The 13866-nt window shown below is 45.9% G+C and overlaps 1 protein-coding gene across 1 annotated transcript in view; it reads left to right on the forward strand.

Moving 5' to 3' along the window:
- LOC121571929 (forkhead box protein O6-like) overlaps positions 1-13052 on the forward strand; it is a 65595-nt gene extending 52543 nt beyond the window's left edge. The window contains exon 2 of the mRNA XM_041883727.2: positions 8711-13052. Within this exon, the coding sequence (XP_041739661.2) occupies positions 8711-10561 (1851 nt within the window). The 3' untranslated portion in view covers positions 10562-13052. The remainder of the gene's footprint in view (positions 1-8710) is intronic.
- The last annotated feature ends 814 nt before the right edge of the window (positions 13053-13866 follow it).

Genomic DNA, 13866 nt, shown 5'->3' on the forward strand with positions numbered 1-13866 from the left:
AAGCTTTTTTCCGGATGCCCCAAACAATCGGAAAGGGGATTCATCAGAGAAAATGACTTTACCCCAGTCCTCAGCAGTCCAATCCCTGTACCTTTTGCAGAATATCAGTCTGTCCCTGATGTTTTTCCTGGAGAGAAGTGGCTTCTTTGCTGCCCTTCTTGACACCAGGCCATCCTCCAAAAGTCTTTGCCTCACTGTGCGTGCAGATGCACTCACACCTGCCTGCTGCCATTCCTGAGCAAGCTCTGCACTGGTGGTGCCCCGATCCCGCAGCTGAATCAACTTTAGGAGACGGTCCTGGCGCTTGCTGGACTTTCTTGGGCGCCTTGACGCCTTCTTCACAACAATTGAACCTCTCTCCTTGAAGTTCTTGATGATCCGATAAATGGTTGATTTAGGTGCAATCTTACTAGCAGCAATATCCTTGCCTGTGAAGCCCTTTTTGTGCAAAGCAATGGTGACGGCACGTGTTTCCTTGCAGGTAACCATGGTTAACAGAGGAAGAACAAATATTTCAAGCACCACCCTCCTTTTAAAGCTTCCAGTCTGTTATTCTAATTCAATCAGCATGACAGAGTGATCTCCAGCCTTGTCCTCGTCAACACTCTCACCTGTGTTAACGAGTGAATCACTGACATGATGGCAGCTGGTCCTTTTGTGGCAGGGCTGAAATGCAGTGGAAATGTTTTTGGGATTAAGTTCATTTTCATGGCAAAGAGGGACTTTGCAATTAATTGCAATTCATCTGATCACTCTTCATGACATTCTAGAGTATATGCAAATTGCCATCATAAAAACTGAGACAGCAGACTTTGTGAAAATTAATATTTGTGTCATTCTCAAAACTTTTGACCACGACTGTAGACCTTACAGTGAAATGCTTACTTACCCTAAAAAATAAATAAATAAAAGTAACAAATAATTAAAGAGCAGCAGTAAAATAACAATAGTAAAATAACAATAGCGAGGCTATATACAGGGGGTCAATGTGCGGGTGCACCGGTTAGTCGAGGTAATTGAGGTAATATGTACATGTAGGTAGAGTTATTAAAGTGACTATGCAAATAGAAAATGAACAGAGAGTAGCAGCACTAACTAACTGTAAGTCGCTCTGGATAAGAACGTCTGCTAAATGACTAAAATGTAAATGTAAAATGTTTTTAGTCCCAGGGTCCTTAGCTTGGTGATGAGCTTTGAGGGCACTATGGTGCTGAACGCTGAGCTGTAGTCAATGAATAGCATTCTCACATAGGTGTTCCTTTTGTCCAGGTGTGAAAGGGCAGTGTGGAGTGCAATAGAGATTGCATCATCTGTGGATCTGTTGGGGCGGTATGCAAATTGGAGTGGGTCTAGGGTTTCTGGGATAATGATGTTGATGTGAACCATGACCAGCCTTTCAAAGCACTTCATGGCTACAGACGTGAGAGCTACGGGTCGGTAGTCATTTAGGCAGGCTACCTTAGTGTTCTTGGGCACAGGGACTATGGTGTTCTGCTTGAAACATGTTGGTATTACAGACTCAGACAGGGAGAGGTTGAAAATGTCAGTGAAGACACTTGCCAGTTGGTCAGCGCATGCTCTGTGTACACATCCTGGTAATCCGTCTGGCCCTGCAGCCTTGTGAATGTTGACCTGTTTAAAGGTCTTACTCATATCGGCTACAGAGAGCGTGATCACACAGTCATCTGTAACAGCTGATGCTCTCATGCATGTTTCAGTGTTACTTGCCTCGAAGCGAGCATAGAAGTAATTTAGCTTGTCTGGTAGGCTCGTTTCACTGGGCAGCTTGCGGCTGTGCTTCCCTTTGGAGTCTGTAATAGTTTGCAAGCCCTGCCACATCCGACGAGCATCGGAGCCAGTGTAGTACGATTCGATCTTAGTCCTGTATTGACGCTTTGCCTGTTTAATGGTTCGTCGGAGGGCATAGCAGGATTTCTTATAAGCTTTCGGGTTAGAGTCCCGCTCCTTGAAAGCGGCAGCTCTACCCTTTAGCTCAGTGCGGATGTTGCCTGTAATCCATGGCTTCTGGTTGGGGTATGTACGTACTGTCACTGTGGGGACGACGTCATCGATGCACTTATTGATGAAGCCAGTGACTGATGTGGTGTACTCCTCAATGCCATTGGAAGAATCCCGGAACATATTCCAGTCTGTGCTAGCAAAACAGTCCTGCAGCTTAGCATCTGCTTCATCTGACCAGTTTTTTATTGACCGAGTCACTGGTGCTTCCTGCTTTAGTTTTTGCTTGTAAGCAGGAATCAGGAGAATATAATTATGGTCAGATTTGCCAAATGGAGGGCGAGGGAGAGCTTTGTACGCGTCTCTGTGTGTGGAGTAAAGTTTTTTTTCCCTCTGGTTGCACATTTAACATCTCAAGGCTGTCATTGCTGCCAAAGGTGCTTCAACAAAGTACTGAGTAAAGGGTCTGAATACTTATGTAAATGTGATATTTCCGTTTTTTATTTGTAATACATTTGCAAAAATTTCTTAAAACCTATTTTTGCTTTGTCATTATGGGGTATTGTGTGTAGATTGATGAGGGGAAAAAACAATTTAATCTATTTTAGAATGAGGCTGTAACGTAAGAAAATGTGGAAGAAGTCAAGAGGTCTGAATACTTTACGAATTCACTGTATGTTGGTATTGTACATCAAACTATGTGTAGGCAGGTTGCTTATGATTCACACCTTCTCAAATTGCCTAATTCATACTCTTCCGAGAGATAATGGACTTTACAGTGTCCTGCTATTAAAATGATGTATACCGGTGTATATACACTAACGTTCAAAAGTTTGGGGTCACTTAGAAATGTCCTTGTTTTCGAAAGAAAAGCAATTTTTTTGTCCATTAAAATAACATCAAATTGATCAGAAATACAGTGTAGACATTGTTAATGTTGTAAATGGCTATTGTAGCTGGAAACTGCTGATTTTTAATGGAATATCTACATATGTGTACAGAGGCCCATTATCAGCAACCATCAGTCCTGAGTTCCAATGGCACGTTGTGTTTGCTAATCCAAGTTTATCATTTTAAAAGGCTAATTGATCATTAGAAAACCCTTTTGCAATTATGTTAGCACAGCTGAAAACTGTTCTGCTGATTAAAGAAGCAATAAAACTGGCCTTCTTGAGACTAGTTGAGTATCTGGAGCATCAGCAATTGTGGGTTCGAATACATGCTCAAAATGGCCAGAAACAAAGAACTTTCTTCTGAAACTTGTCAGTCTATTATTGTTCTGAGAAATGAAAGCTATTCCATACGAGAAATTGCCAAGAAACTGAAGATCTCGTACAACGCTGTGTACTACTCCCTTCACAGAACAGCGCAAACTGGCTCTAACCAGAATAGAAAGAGCAGTGGGAGGCCCTGGTGCATAACTGAGCAAGAGGACAAATACATTAGAGTGTCTAGTTTGAGAAACAGACGCCTCACAGGTCCTCAACTGGCAGCTTCATTAAATAGTACCCGCAAAACACCAGTCTCAACGTCAACAGTGAAGAGGTGACTCCAGGATGCTGACCTTCTAGGCAGAGTTGCAAAGAAAAAGCCATATCTCAGACTGGCCAATAAAAAGAAAATATTAAGATGGGCAAAAGAACACAGACACTGGACAGAGGAAGATTGGAAAAAAAGTGTTATAGACAGACAAATCGAAGTTTGAGTTGTTCGGATCACAAAGAAGAACATTTGTGAGACGCAGACCAAATTAAAAGATGCTGGAGGAGTGCTTGATGCAATCTGTCAAGCATGGTGGAGGCAATGTGATGGTCTGGGGGTGCTTTAGTGGTGGTAAAGTGGGAGATTTGTACAGGGTAAAAGGGATCTTGAAGAAGGAAGGCTATCACTCCATTTTGCAATGCCATGCCATACCCTGTGGACGGCGCTTGATTGGAGCCAATTTCCTCCTACAACAGGACAATGACCCAAAGCACAGCTCCAAACTATGCAATAACTATTTAGGGAAGAATCAGTCAGCTGGTATTCTGTCAATAATGGAGTGGCCAGCACAGTCACCGGATCTCAACCCTATTGAGCTGTTGTGGGAGCAGCTTGACCGTATGGTACGTAAGAAGTGCCCATCAAGCCAATCCAACTTGTGGGAGGTACTTCAGGAAGCATGGGGTGAAATCGCTTCAGATTACCTAAAAAAATGGACAACTAGAATGCCAAAGGTCTGCAAGGCTGTAATTGCTGCAAATGGACGATTCTTTGATGAAAGCAAAGTTTGATGGACACAATTATTATTTCTAACTTTGTCAATGACTACATTTCCTACTCATTTTGCTATATTTCCTATTCAAACTCATTTCATGTATGTTTTCATGGAAAAGAAGGACATTTCTAAGTGACCCCAAACTTTTGTATATAAACTACCAGTCAAAAGTTTTAGAATACCTACTCATTCAAGGGTTTTCCTTTATTTTTACTATTTTCTACATTGTAGAATAATAGTGAAGACATCAAAGCTATGAAATAACACATATGGAATCATGTAGTAACCAAAAAAAGTGTTAAATAAATCAAAATATATTTTATATTTGAGATTCTTCAAATAGACACCCTTTGCCTTGATGGCAGCTTTGCACACTCTTGGCATTCTCTCAACCAGTTTCATGAGGTAGTCACCTGGAATGCATTTCAATTAACAGGTGTGCCTTCTTAAAAGTTAATTTGTGGAATTTCTTTCCTTCTTAATGTGTTTGAGCCAATCAGTTGTGTAGTGACAAGGTAGGGGGAGGGTATACAGAAGATGGCCCTATTTGGTAAAATACCAAGTCCATATTATGGGAAGAACAGCTCAAATAAGCAAAGAGAAATGACAGTCCATCATTACTTTAAGACATGAAGTTAAGTCAATATGGAAGGTTTCAAGAAGCTGAAGGCTCGAGTTGCCAAACGTCAGCCTCGAAACCTTAATGACTTGGAGAAGATCTGCAAAGAGGAGTGGGACAAAATCGCTCCTGAGATGTGTGCAAACCTGGTGGCCAACTACAAGAAACGTCTGACCTCTGTGATTGCCAACAAGGGTTTTGCCACCAAGTACTAAGTCATGTTTTGCAGAGGGGTCAAATGCTTATTTCCCTCATTAAAATGCAAATCGAGTTATAACATTTTTGACATGCGTTTTTCTGGATTTTTTTGTTGTTATTCTGTCTCTCACTGTTCAAATAAATCTACCATTAAAATTATAGACTGATCATGTCTTTGTCAGTGGGCAAACGTACAAAATCAGCAGGGGATCAAATACTTTTTTCCCTCACTGTATTCCTATTTTGTTGCCTTACAACCTGGAATTAAAATTGATTTTTTGGGGGTTTGTATCATTTGATTTACACAACATGCCTACCACTTTGAAGATGCAAAATATTTTTTATTCTGAAACAAACAAGAAATAAGACAAAAAAACAGAAAACTTGAGCGTGCATAACTATTCACCCCACCCCCCCAAAGTCAATACTTTGTAGAGCCACCTTTTGCAGCAATTACAGCTGCAAGTCTCTATAAGCTTGGCACATCTAGCCACTGGGAATTTTGCCCATTCTTCAAGGTAAAACTGCTCCAGCTCATTCAAGTTGGATGGGTTTTGCTGGTGTATAGCAATCTTTAAGTCATATCACATATTCTCAATTGGATTGAGGTCTGGGCTTTGACTAGGCCATTCCAAGACATTTAAATGTTTCCCCTTAAGCATTTTACATTTTAGTCATTTAGCAGACACTCTTGAATGCATACATGTTTTTTTGTTTTGGTTTTTTTTCATACTGGCCCCCCGTGGGAAACGAACCCACATCCCTGCCGGCCAAACCCTCCCCTACCTTGGACGACGCTGGACCAATTGTGCGCCGCCCATGGGTCTCCCGGTCGCGGCCGGCTGCGCCAGAGCCTGGACTTGAACCAGGATCTCTAGTGGCACAGCTAGCACTGTGATGCAGTTCCTTAGACCACTGCGCCACTCGGGAGCTGCTTTAGCAGTATGCTTAGGGTCATTATCCTGGTGGAAGGTGAACCTCTGTCCCAGTCTCAAATCTCTGGAAGACTGAAACAGGTTTCACTCAAGAATTTCCCTGTATTTAGCGCCATCCATCATTCCTTCAATTCTGGCTAGTTTCCCAGTCCCTTCCAATTAAAAACATCCCCACAGCATGATGCTGCCACCACCATGCTTCACTGTGGGGATGGTGTCCTCGGGGTGATGAGAGGTGTTGGGTTTGCGTCAGACATAGCGTTTTCCTTGATGGTCAAAAAGCTCAATTTTAGTCTCATCTGACCAGAGTACCTTCTTCCATATGTTTGGGGAGTCTCCCACATGCCTTTTGGCGAACACCAAACGTGTTTGCTTATTTTTTTTCTTTAAGCAATGGATTTTTTCTGGCCACTCTTCCGTAAAGCCCAGCTCTGTGGAGTGTATGGCTTAAAGTGGTCCTATGGACAGATACTCCAATCTCCGCTGTGGAGCTTTGCAGCTCCTTCAGGGTTATCTTTGGTTTCTTTGTTGCCTCTCTGATTAATGCCCTCATTGCCTGGTCCGTGAATTTTGGTGGGCGGCCCTCTCTTGGCAGGTTTGTTGTGGTGCCATATTCTTTCAATTTTTTAATAATGTATTTAATGGTGCTCCGTGGCAGGTAGCTTAGTGGGTAAGAGCATTGTGCCAGTAACTGAAAGGTCACTGGTTCTAATCCCCGAGGTGAAAAATATGTCGATGTGCCCTTAAGCAAGGCACTTAACCCTAAATGCTCCTGTAAGTCGCTCTGGATAAGAGTGTCGACTAAAATGTAAAAAGGTTCTGATCTTTTTTTATAACCCAACTCTGATCTGTACTTCTCCACAGCTTTGTCTCTGACCTGTTTGGAGAGCTCCTTGGTCTTCATGGTGTCGCTTGCTTGGTGGTGCCCCTTGCTTAGTGATGTTGCAGACTCTGGGTCCTTTCAGAACAGGTGTAAATATACTGAGATCATGTGACAGATCATGTGACACTTATATTGCACACAGGTGGACTTTATTTAACTAATTATGTGACTTCTGAAGGTAATAGGTTGCACCAGATCTTATGTAGGGGCTTCACAGCAAAGGGGGTGAATACATATGCACGCACCACTTTTCATTTTTTTGAATTTTTTTAAACAAGTTTCATTTCACTTCACCAATTTGGACTATTTTGTGTATGTCCATTACATGAAATTCAAATACAAATCCATTTAAATTACAGGTTGTAATGCAACAAAATAGGAAAAACACCAAGGGTGATGAATACTTTTGCAAGGCACTGCAGACACTCAGATGAAACCCAGGGCTTAAGACATATAGGGTCTGTTCCAATATGCACACTAACATGCCACTTGAGTTAAGAAGTGAGTAGTATGTAGTGTGTTAGTATTCATATTGGAACACAACCGTAGGGAAGCATCATGTCTTACTTCACATACTGTATCTCTTCCTAGTAGACCTAGCCCCCTAAAAAAGGTTAACCATAGGCAGACATAATATACACAGCTACAGCTATTATCACAGCCCATGGTACTGGTTCTTTACTCTGTTCTCTCTCTCTCTCTCTCTCTCTCTCTCTCTCTCTATATATATATCTCTCCATCTCTCTATCTCTCTCAATCTCTCTCTCTCTCTCTCTCTCTCTCTCTCTCTCTCTCTCTCTCTCTCTCTCTCTCTCTCTCTCTCTCTCTCTCTCTCTCTCGCGCGCTCTCTCGCTCTCCCTCCATCTACCTCTCTCTTTACCATAATATCCAAACAGCTATAATCACTGCCCCTGGTACTGTTTATAGGGTAATGGTTTATAAAGAGGTTAAATAGGCTTGACTCTCTCTCTCTCTCTCCCTACCCACCTCTCTCTCTCTCTCTCTCTCTCTCTCTCTCTCCCTACCCACCTCTCTCTCTCTCTCTCTCTCTCTCTCTCTCTCTCTCCTACCCACCTCTCTCTCTCTCTCTCTCTCTCTCTCTCTCTCTCTCTCTCTCTCTCCCCCTCCTTCTTTTCTGGCATTCTTCCAGATCTTCATTCTCTCTGCCAAATTACACCCCCCTCTCCCGTCTCTCTCTCTCTCATTCAGCCTCCTGGCTAGATCTCAGGGTTTCATATTTGGAGGCCTTGCGATCGATACAGTGTGTCTGTGATTGGGTTGCCACGCGTGATTCATTTCTGTAACCTTGGTGATGGTTTGATGTGGAGGCTGAAACCCTCTCTGTATTATGACTCAGTGAGTGTGTGCAGACAGGAGAGGAAGGAAAAGGAGAGCAGGGGAGGGGAAAGGTGATGAGAGGAGAGGAGAGTAGGGGAGAGGAGTGGGGGGAGGAGAGGAGAGGAGGGGAGGGGAGAGGTTTCGATTGGCTGTAGCTCGGAGGCGCTTTGCTGCTCCCTGCCCTCCTTACTCTCGCCTCCATCTTTCTCTTTTTATCCCTCCCTCTCTCAGGTGAAATAGTTTGGTGTTGATTTCAAATGATTGTGTGTTTAAAAAAAGTGATTATTTGACCCTAAATGTTCTCTTGGGTGTTTATTTTTATCTCCCCTCTCTTTTTCCCTCTCTCCCTGTCTCTCCCTCTCTCTCTCTCTCTTTCTCCCCCCCTCTCTCCCTCTCTCTCTCTCTCTTCCCCCCTCTCTCTCTCTCTCTCTCTCTCTCTCTCTCTCCCTGTCTCTCTCTCTCCCTCTCCCCCTCTCTCCCTGTCTTTCCCTCTCTCTCCTTCCCATCTATCTCTACTCCAGAACTCCATCCGCCACAACCTGTCCCTCCACACTCGGTTCGTCCGTGTCCAGAATGAGGGTACAGGGAAGAGTTCCTGGTGGATGCTGAACCCAGAGGGAGGGAAGATGGGGAAGGGACCCCGGCGACGCGCCGCCTCCATCGACTGCCCCAACGGCACCAAGTACCTGAAGAGTAAAGGACGGGCCAGGGGTAAGAGGCCTGGAGCCGGAGTTGGCAGTGGAGTTGTTGGTCGGGGCAGGCGGCAGGGTTATGGCCTGGGTCAGGGGGCTCGGCCGGGGATGCATCAGGGGTCTCCGGAGCATGGTAGTCCTGCAGGGAAGGCTGGAGTAGGGGTGGGAGGAGAGGAGTACGATGCCTGGACGGATCTCCACTCCCGGACCTCATCTTCGGCTTCGACGCTCAGTGGCTGCCTCTCTCCCATCCTAGCCAAAGCTGAGCCAGATGAGCCAGAGGAGGGAGGCCTATCCTGCTCCACCTCCCCACGCCTCTATCCCAGCCCTACCGCCACTCGTTCCCCTGCCCTGGGCACTGGGGGGCACTGCCCTGGAACCTCCATGGAGCTACCCCAACTCACTGACCTGACTGGGGCTATCAGCCTGGATGAAGGCTACCCCCACCCCCAGAACCATCCCCAGACCCAGCCTCGTAATGGCTACCCCAGCCCCTACGGCCCCGGCCCCAAGGGGGAAGGCTCCTACTGCGGCCTCGTCTACGGGCAGCCGTCCCTGGGAATGCTGCAGCTCCACGCCCCCATGCCCATGCAGACCATCCAGGAGAACAAGCCAGCCAGCTTCCAGCGCCCTCTGAGGGCGTACTCAGAGAACAATGCCCTGCAGAGCCTGCTGACCGGAGGGCCTGGAAGTCCTCAGTACTGCAGTAAGGACATGGTCACACTGGGAGGGCAAGGAGGGGAGTCACACACGCTCCTGACCCAAGTAACCAATGGGGTTCACAGCCACAATCAGAGTCGCAGCAGCCACAATCATAGCCATAGCAACCATAATCATAATAACCATGAGCATGGACACAATTCAGGCCCACACAATGGTCACAGCTCAGTTCATGACCAGAACCCCAGTGGTCATCATCAGAATGGTCTCCACAATCACGGTCACCCCAACCTGGACTACAACCATAGCCACAAACAACACCTCAGCCCGGCCACTGACTACAACCAGAGTCACAACCACAAACTGAACCCAAGCCATGACCACACTCCCTGTTCCAACCAGGGTCACCTCCACGGTCACCTCCAGGGTGGACCCAGACCTCCAGCCCTCCAGGCTCTCTCTCCCAGAGTCAACACAGACATCCTGCAGCCCTATAGCCTCAAAACCCCCACCCCAACCCCTAGCCACTATGGCCCCCTCGCCCCCCACCTCCCCACCACCAACCCCCCGTCCCTGCCCCCCAACCCTGCCTCTGTTCTCGACATACCCCAGGACCCCTGCCTCCGCCTGGCCTCCGCCCCGGCACCTCACCCCCACCCTCGCCATCAGCCCTACCCCGGTACCACCTACCACCAGGGTATAACCATGACTGACTCCTGGCATGGCTACTACCACCACACCCTCCACCCCACCCAGAACTACCAGGGCCACCCCCACCACAGCACTCACCACCCCAGTCGCATGGCTCCAGACCTGGATGTAAACATAGACGTTCTCCCCAGCAGCCTAGACAGTGACGTGGAGTCCATCCTCCTCAATGACTTCATGGACACAGAGGGGATGGGGATGGACTTCAACTTTGACGGCTCCCTTTCTCAAGGAGTGGGCATGGGCATGAGCATAGCGGCTTTCGCTGGAGCGCCGCAGGGACATCACAGCCAGAACTGGGTGCCTGGGTGAAGGGGATTGGTCGGGGAAGCCCAAGGGCCAATCAGGACACAGCAGAAAGGCTTTTACCCACAAGGCCGAGCTGCAGGGGTCAGAGGTTAGGGATCAGGGTCGGAGCTTACCCTTGGACTGACTGACTGACTGTGATGCTTAATGCTCCAAGACAAAATAACTGAATATGTATTGTCGTGTTGTTTCCTGAGGGTCCCTTTAACTGTAGAATCTGTATGTTCTCTCATTCTCTCTCTTCCTCTCTCTTTGTTCATTCTCTCCCTCTCTCTTCCTCGCTCTGTGTTCTCTCTCTCAGTCCCTCTGCACTCAAGTAGTGCCACAGCACCCTCCCAGCTCTGTGCTATCCCCCTGGTTCATGTCCTTCAGTTTGTCTGCTATACTGTATCACTCCTCTCATCTCTTGGCCATCCATAAGCTCTCAAGCACTTTACATCCGTCGCTTTCAAAACAGATGCAGTATAACAAAGACCAGGGGAAAGTCATAGTCTGTGTTGGCTTAAGTTGAATTTATGCAAACCCCTTTATTATCCATCTCTTCTTATAAAAAAGAGAGAAGCGGTATCTTACTTGAGAACAGGAGAACAGGATCAAACAACTGCATAAATAAATAGGTTCAGCTGGTTGAGATGCGGGTGCTTTTCAGAATGTTTTGCATATGGGTTGGAAGGTAGGGAGGTCAGAGGGAGGAAGAGGGGGTTGGCATCACCAGGGTCAGTGCAAATTCTCCTTCTTCCTCAATGATGGAGGGATGAAAGTAGGCAGGGATGGAGGAATGGAGGGATGGATTGAGGATTGGGGTCAGGAGTTCTCCTTCTCCCTGGTGGTGTCACCCACCATAGATGGATGGAGGGATGGAGGAATAGAGGATAAATAGAGGATAGAGGGATGATGATAAGGGTTGTTGTGTCCCCCAGTGTGGTCCAGGAGGACATCCATCAGACAGCCTTCATTACCAACTAGTTAAATGCACCATCTCCTCTTTAATCTGTAGAATAATGCGATGGTGATGCATCACTATTGCAAATGTAATGTGCTTCTCCCCCCTCCCATTCACCTCCATCTGGACAGACACACACACACACACACACAAACACAAACACACACACACATTCACCTCCGGACACACTGTGTAAAGGCTTAATGTGTTTTGGCCAAAGTGATGATTAAAGTCACTGTGCACTAAATAGCGGAGGAGGGAGAAATGGAGGGATGGGAGAAGGAAAGAAGAAATGCTAATATTCCCTCTGTGCCTCTTCCTCTCCATTTGGTGGATTTATGTAGCTTTCCCCATAATGAAATAAGGAGCGATCAGGTCCCATCCTCCCTGCCTGCTCTGCTTCCTGAAGAGGGTTCTCATTCAACCCCAGCCTAGCTGCTTCCTCCAGCTGACCAACCGCACAACACAACACAACAGCTTACTCAGTCTAGAGTTGGTTAAATCTGAAATGGTACCCTATCCCCCAGTGCACTAAAACCTAAGACTCTGGCCAAAAGTAGTGCCCTAGGTTTGCCCGAAGTTACTGTTGATGGACTTGAAGTCCTCAGTCCTTTGACCTCAGTGCAGCCCCCCTTATCCCATCCTCCATTCCACCTCTCACACAGCAGTTTAAAGCCTGACATGTTTTACACTAGGGAATTGGCACACTGATTAACACAGTCAGCAAGATAACAATTATTTGTTGCTATCTCCCCTTCACAGGCCATTTCTTCCTATCCTCCTCTCCTCTCCTCTCTCTCTCCATCTCTCTCTCTCTCTCTCTCTCTCTCTCTCTCTCTCTCTCTTTCTCTCTCAAGCGCACTCTCGCTGTCTCTCTGTCTCTCTCTCTCGCTCACTCCGTCTCTCTTCCTCCTATCACATCCTCTCATTCAGAGGTTAGACGCAGGGCAAACAACAATAATTAACTGGCTAAAGAGATACATTATTTATACTTTTTATTTAATCCAAGTGGTGGTGTTTTTTCATCTCATCTTCATGGCACCAGGTCATAATTCTCTCCCTTCAGAAAGCACGAGGGAGGTTTTTTGAGTTTGAGGTTATGTGCGTCCAGTGAGAGGGAAAAAAACCATTGCTTGAACAATAAGGTCCTCCTCTAGTCTGGTCCCAGATCACATTGTCTTAACGGTACAAAGAGCATAGGAGTTGGCTGGCTATAAACAAACAGATCTGGGATTAGTCTACACTCCTCTCTTCAGATTCCTATATGTTGCCTCGGTCTGGCTTTACTTTGCTGTTATCTGGTTTGTGGTCGTTCTGTTCTGTGATCGTCAGTGAGGTCCTTTGTCTTGATAGGGTGCTTTGTGTTCGCAGCATTTTTATTCCAAAGGGGAGAGAGTCCTTGAGTCTTTTCCTAGCACCTGCACTGCTCTAGATCGAGAGAGAAAGATTGAGAGGCAGAGAAGGATAAATATTTTTAGGGGAGAGGCAAGAATGGAGGTAGAGGGAGAAGGAGAGAATGAGGCAGAGAAAGGTAGAGAGACGGGGGAGTTTAGAAGGGAGGTAGAGAGAGAGAGAGAGAGAGAGAGCGAGAGAGAGAGAGAGAGAGAGAGAGAGAGACTGTGAGACTGATATTTTCCAGCCGAGTAGCTTCCTGTAGAACTGGCCATTTTAATCATGCCAAATGTCAAGTAGTACTCTGCTGGCACCAACACGCTCTAATCAGATAACCATGCCTCTGCTCTGATCAAAGAGGAGCAACGACGGGTATCTTCACAGGGTTTTCTCTTCCTTTCATTCTTCCTTTCTTTCTTTTTGACTTGAGATGGCCTATTGTTGTAACCCCAACTGTAATTTTATATCTGGACCCAGCGTGCGTTTGCTTGTGTGTTGAGGTGTGTGTGGTGTGTGTGTGTGAAGCACACATGATGATGTACAGAACTGATTATGGAAATCCATTGCCCTGTAATATCACTTGTCCAGGTCTCCTTCATGCCTGGTGAGGTACTACATACATACATACATACATGCATACATACATACACACACACACACACATATACATACACACATACATATACATACACACATACAGTTTATATTTATTGGTTCTGTGCTGTGGCCCTTTGCCCCCCTCAGTCCCTCATCATCTTTATTACAGAGACATGATGATGCTTCTATTACATTCTCATTCTGTACATAATCTATATTGGAGAAAATTGTATAATACTTTTTTTTGACAAGCAAAATATCAATTTCTTTTCTAAAATGATGTCTGATCACCTATGACTATAAAATAATAAAACAAAAGAGAACATAGAGTTGTTTTGTGCCAGTTTATTTGTGTGTGTATGTCTGTGTGTGCACGTGT

This window comes from Coregonus clupeaformis, chromosome 8 (assembly GCF_020615455.1).
Source record: "Coregonus clupeaformis isolate EN_2021a chromosome 8, ASM2061545v1, whole genome shotgun sequence".
Taxonomy (NCBI): Eukaryota; Metazoa; Chordata; class Actinopteri; order Salmoniformes; family Salmonidae; genus Coregonus; species Coregonus clupeaformis.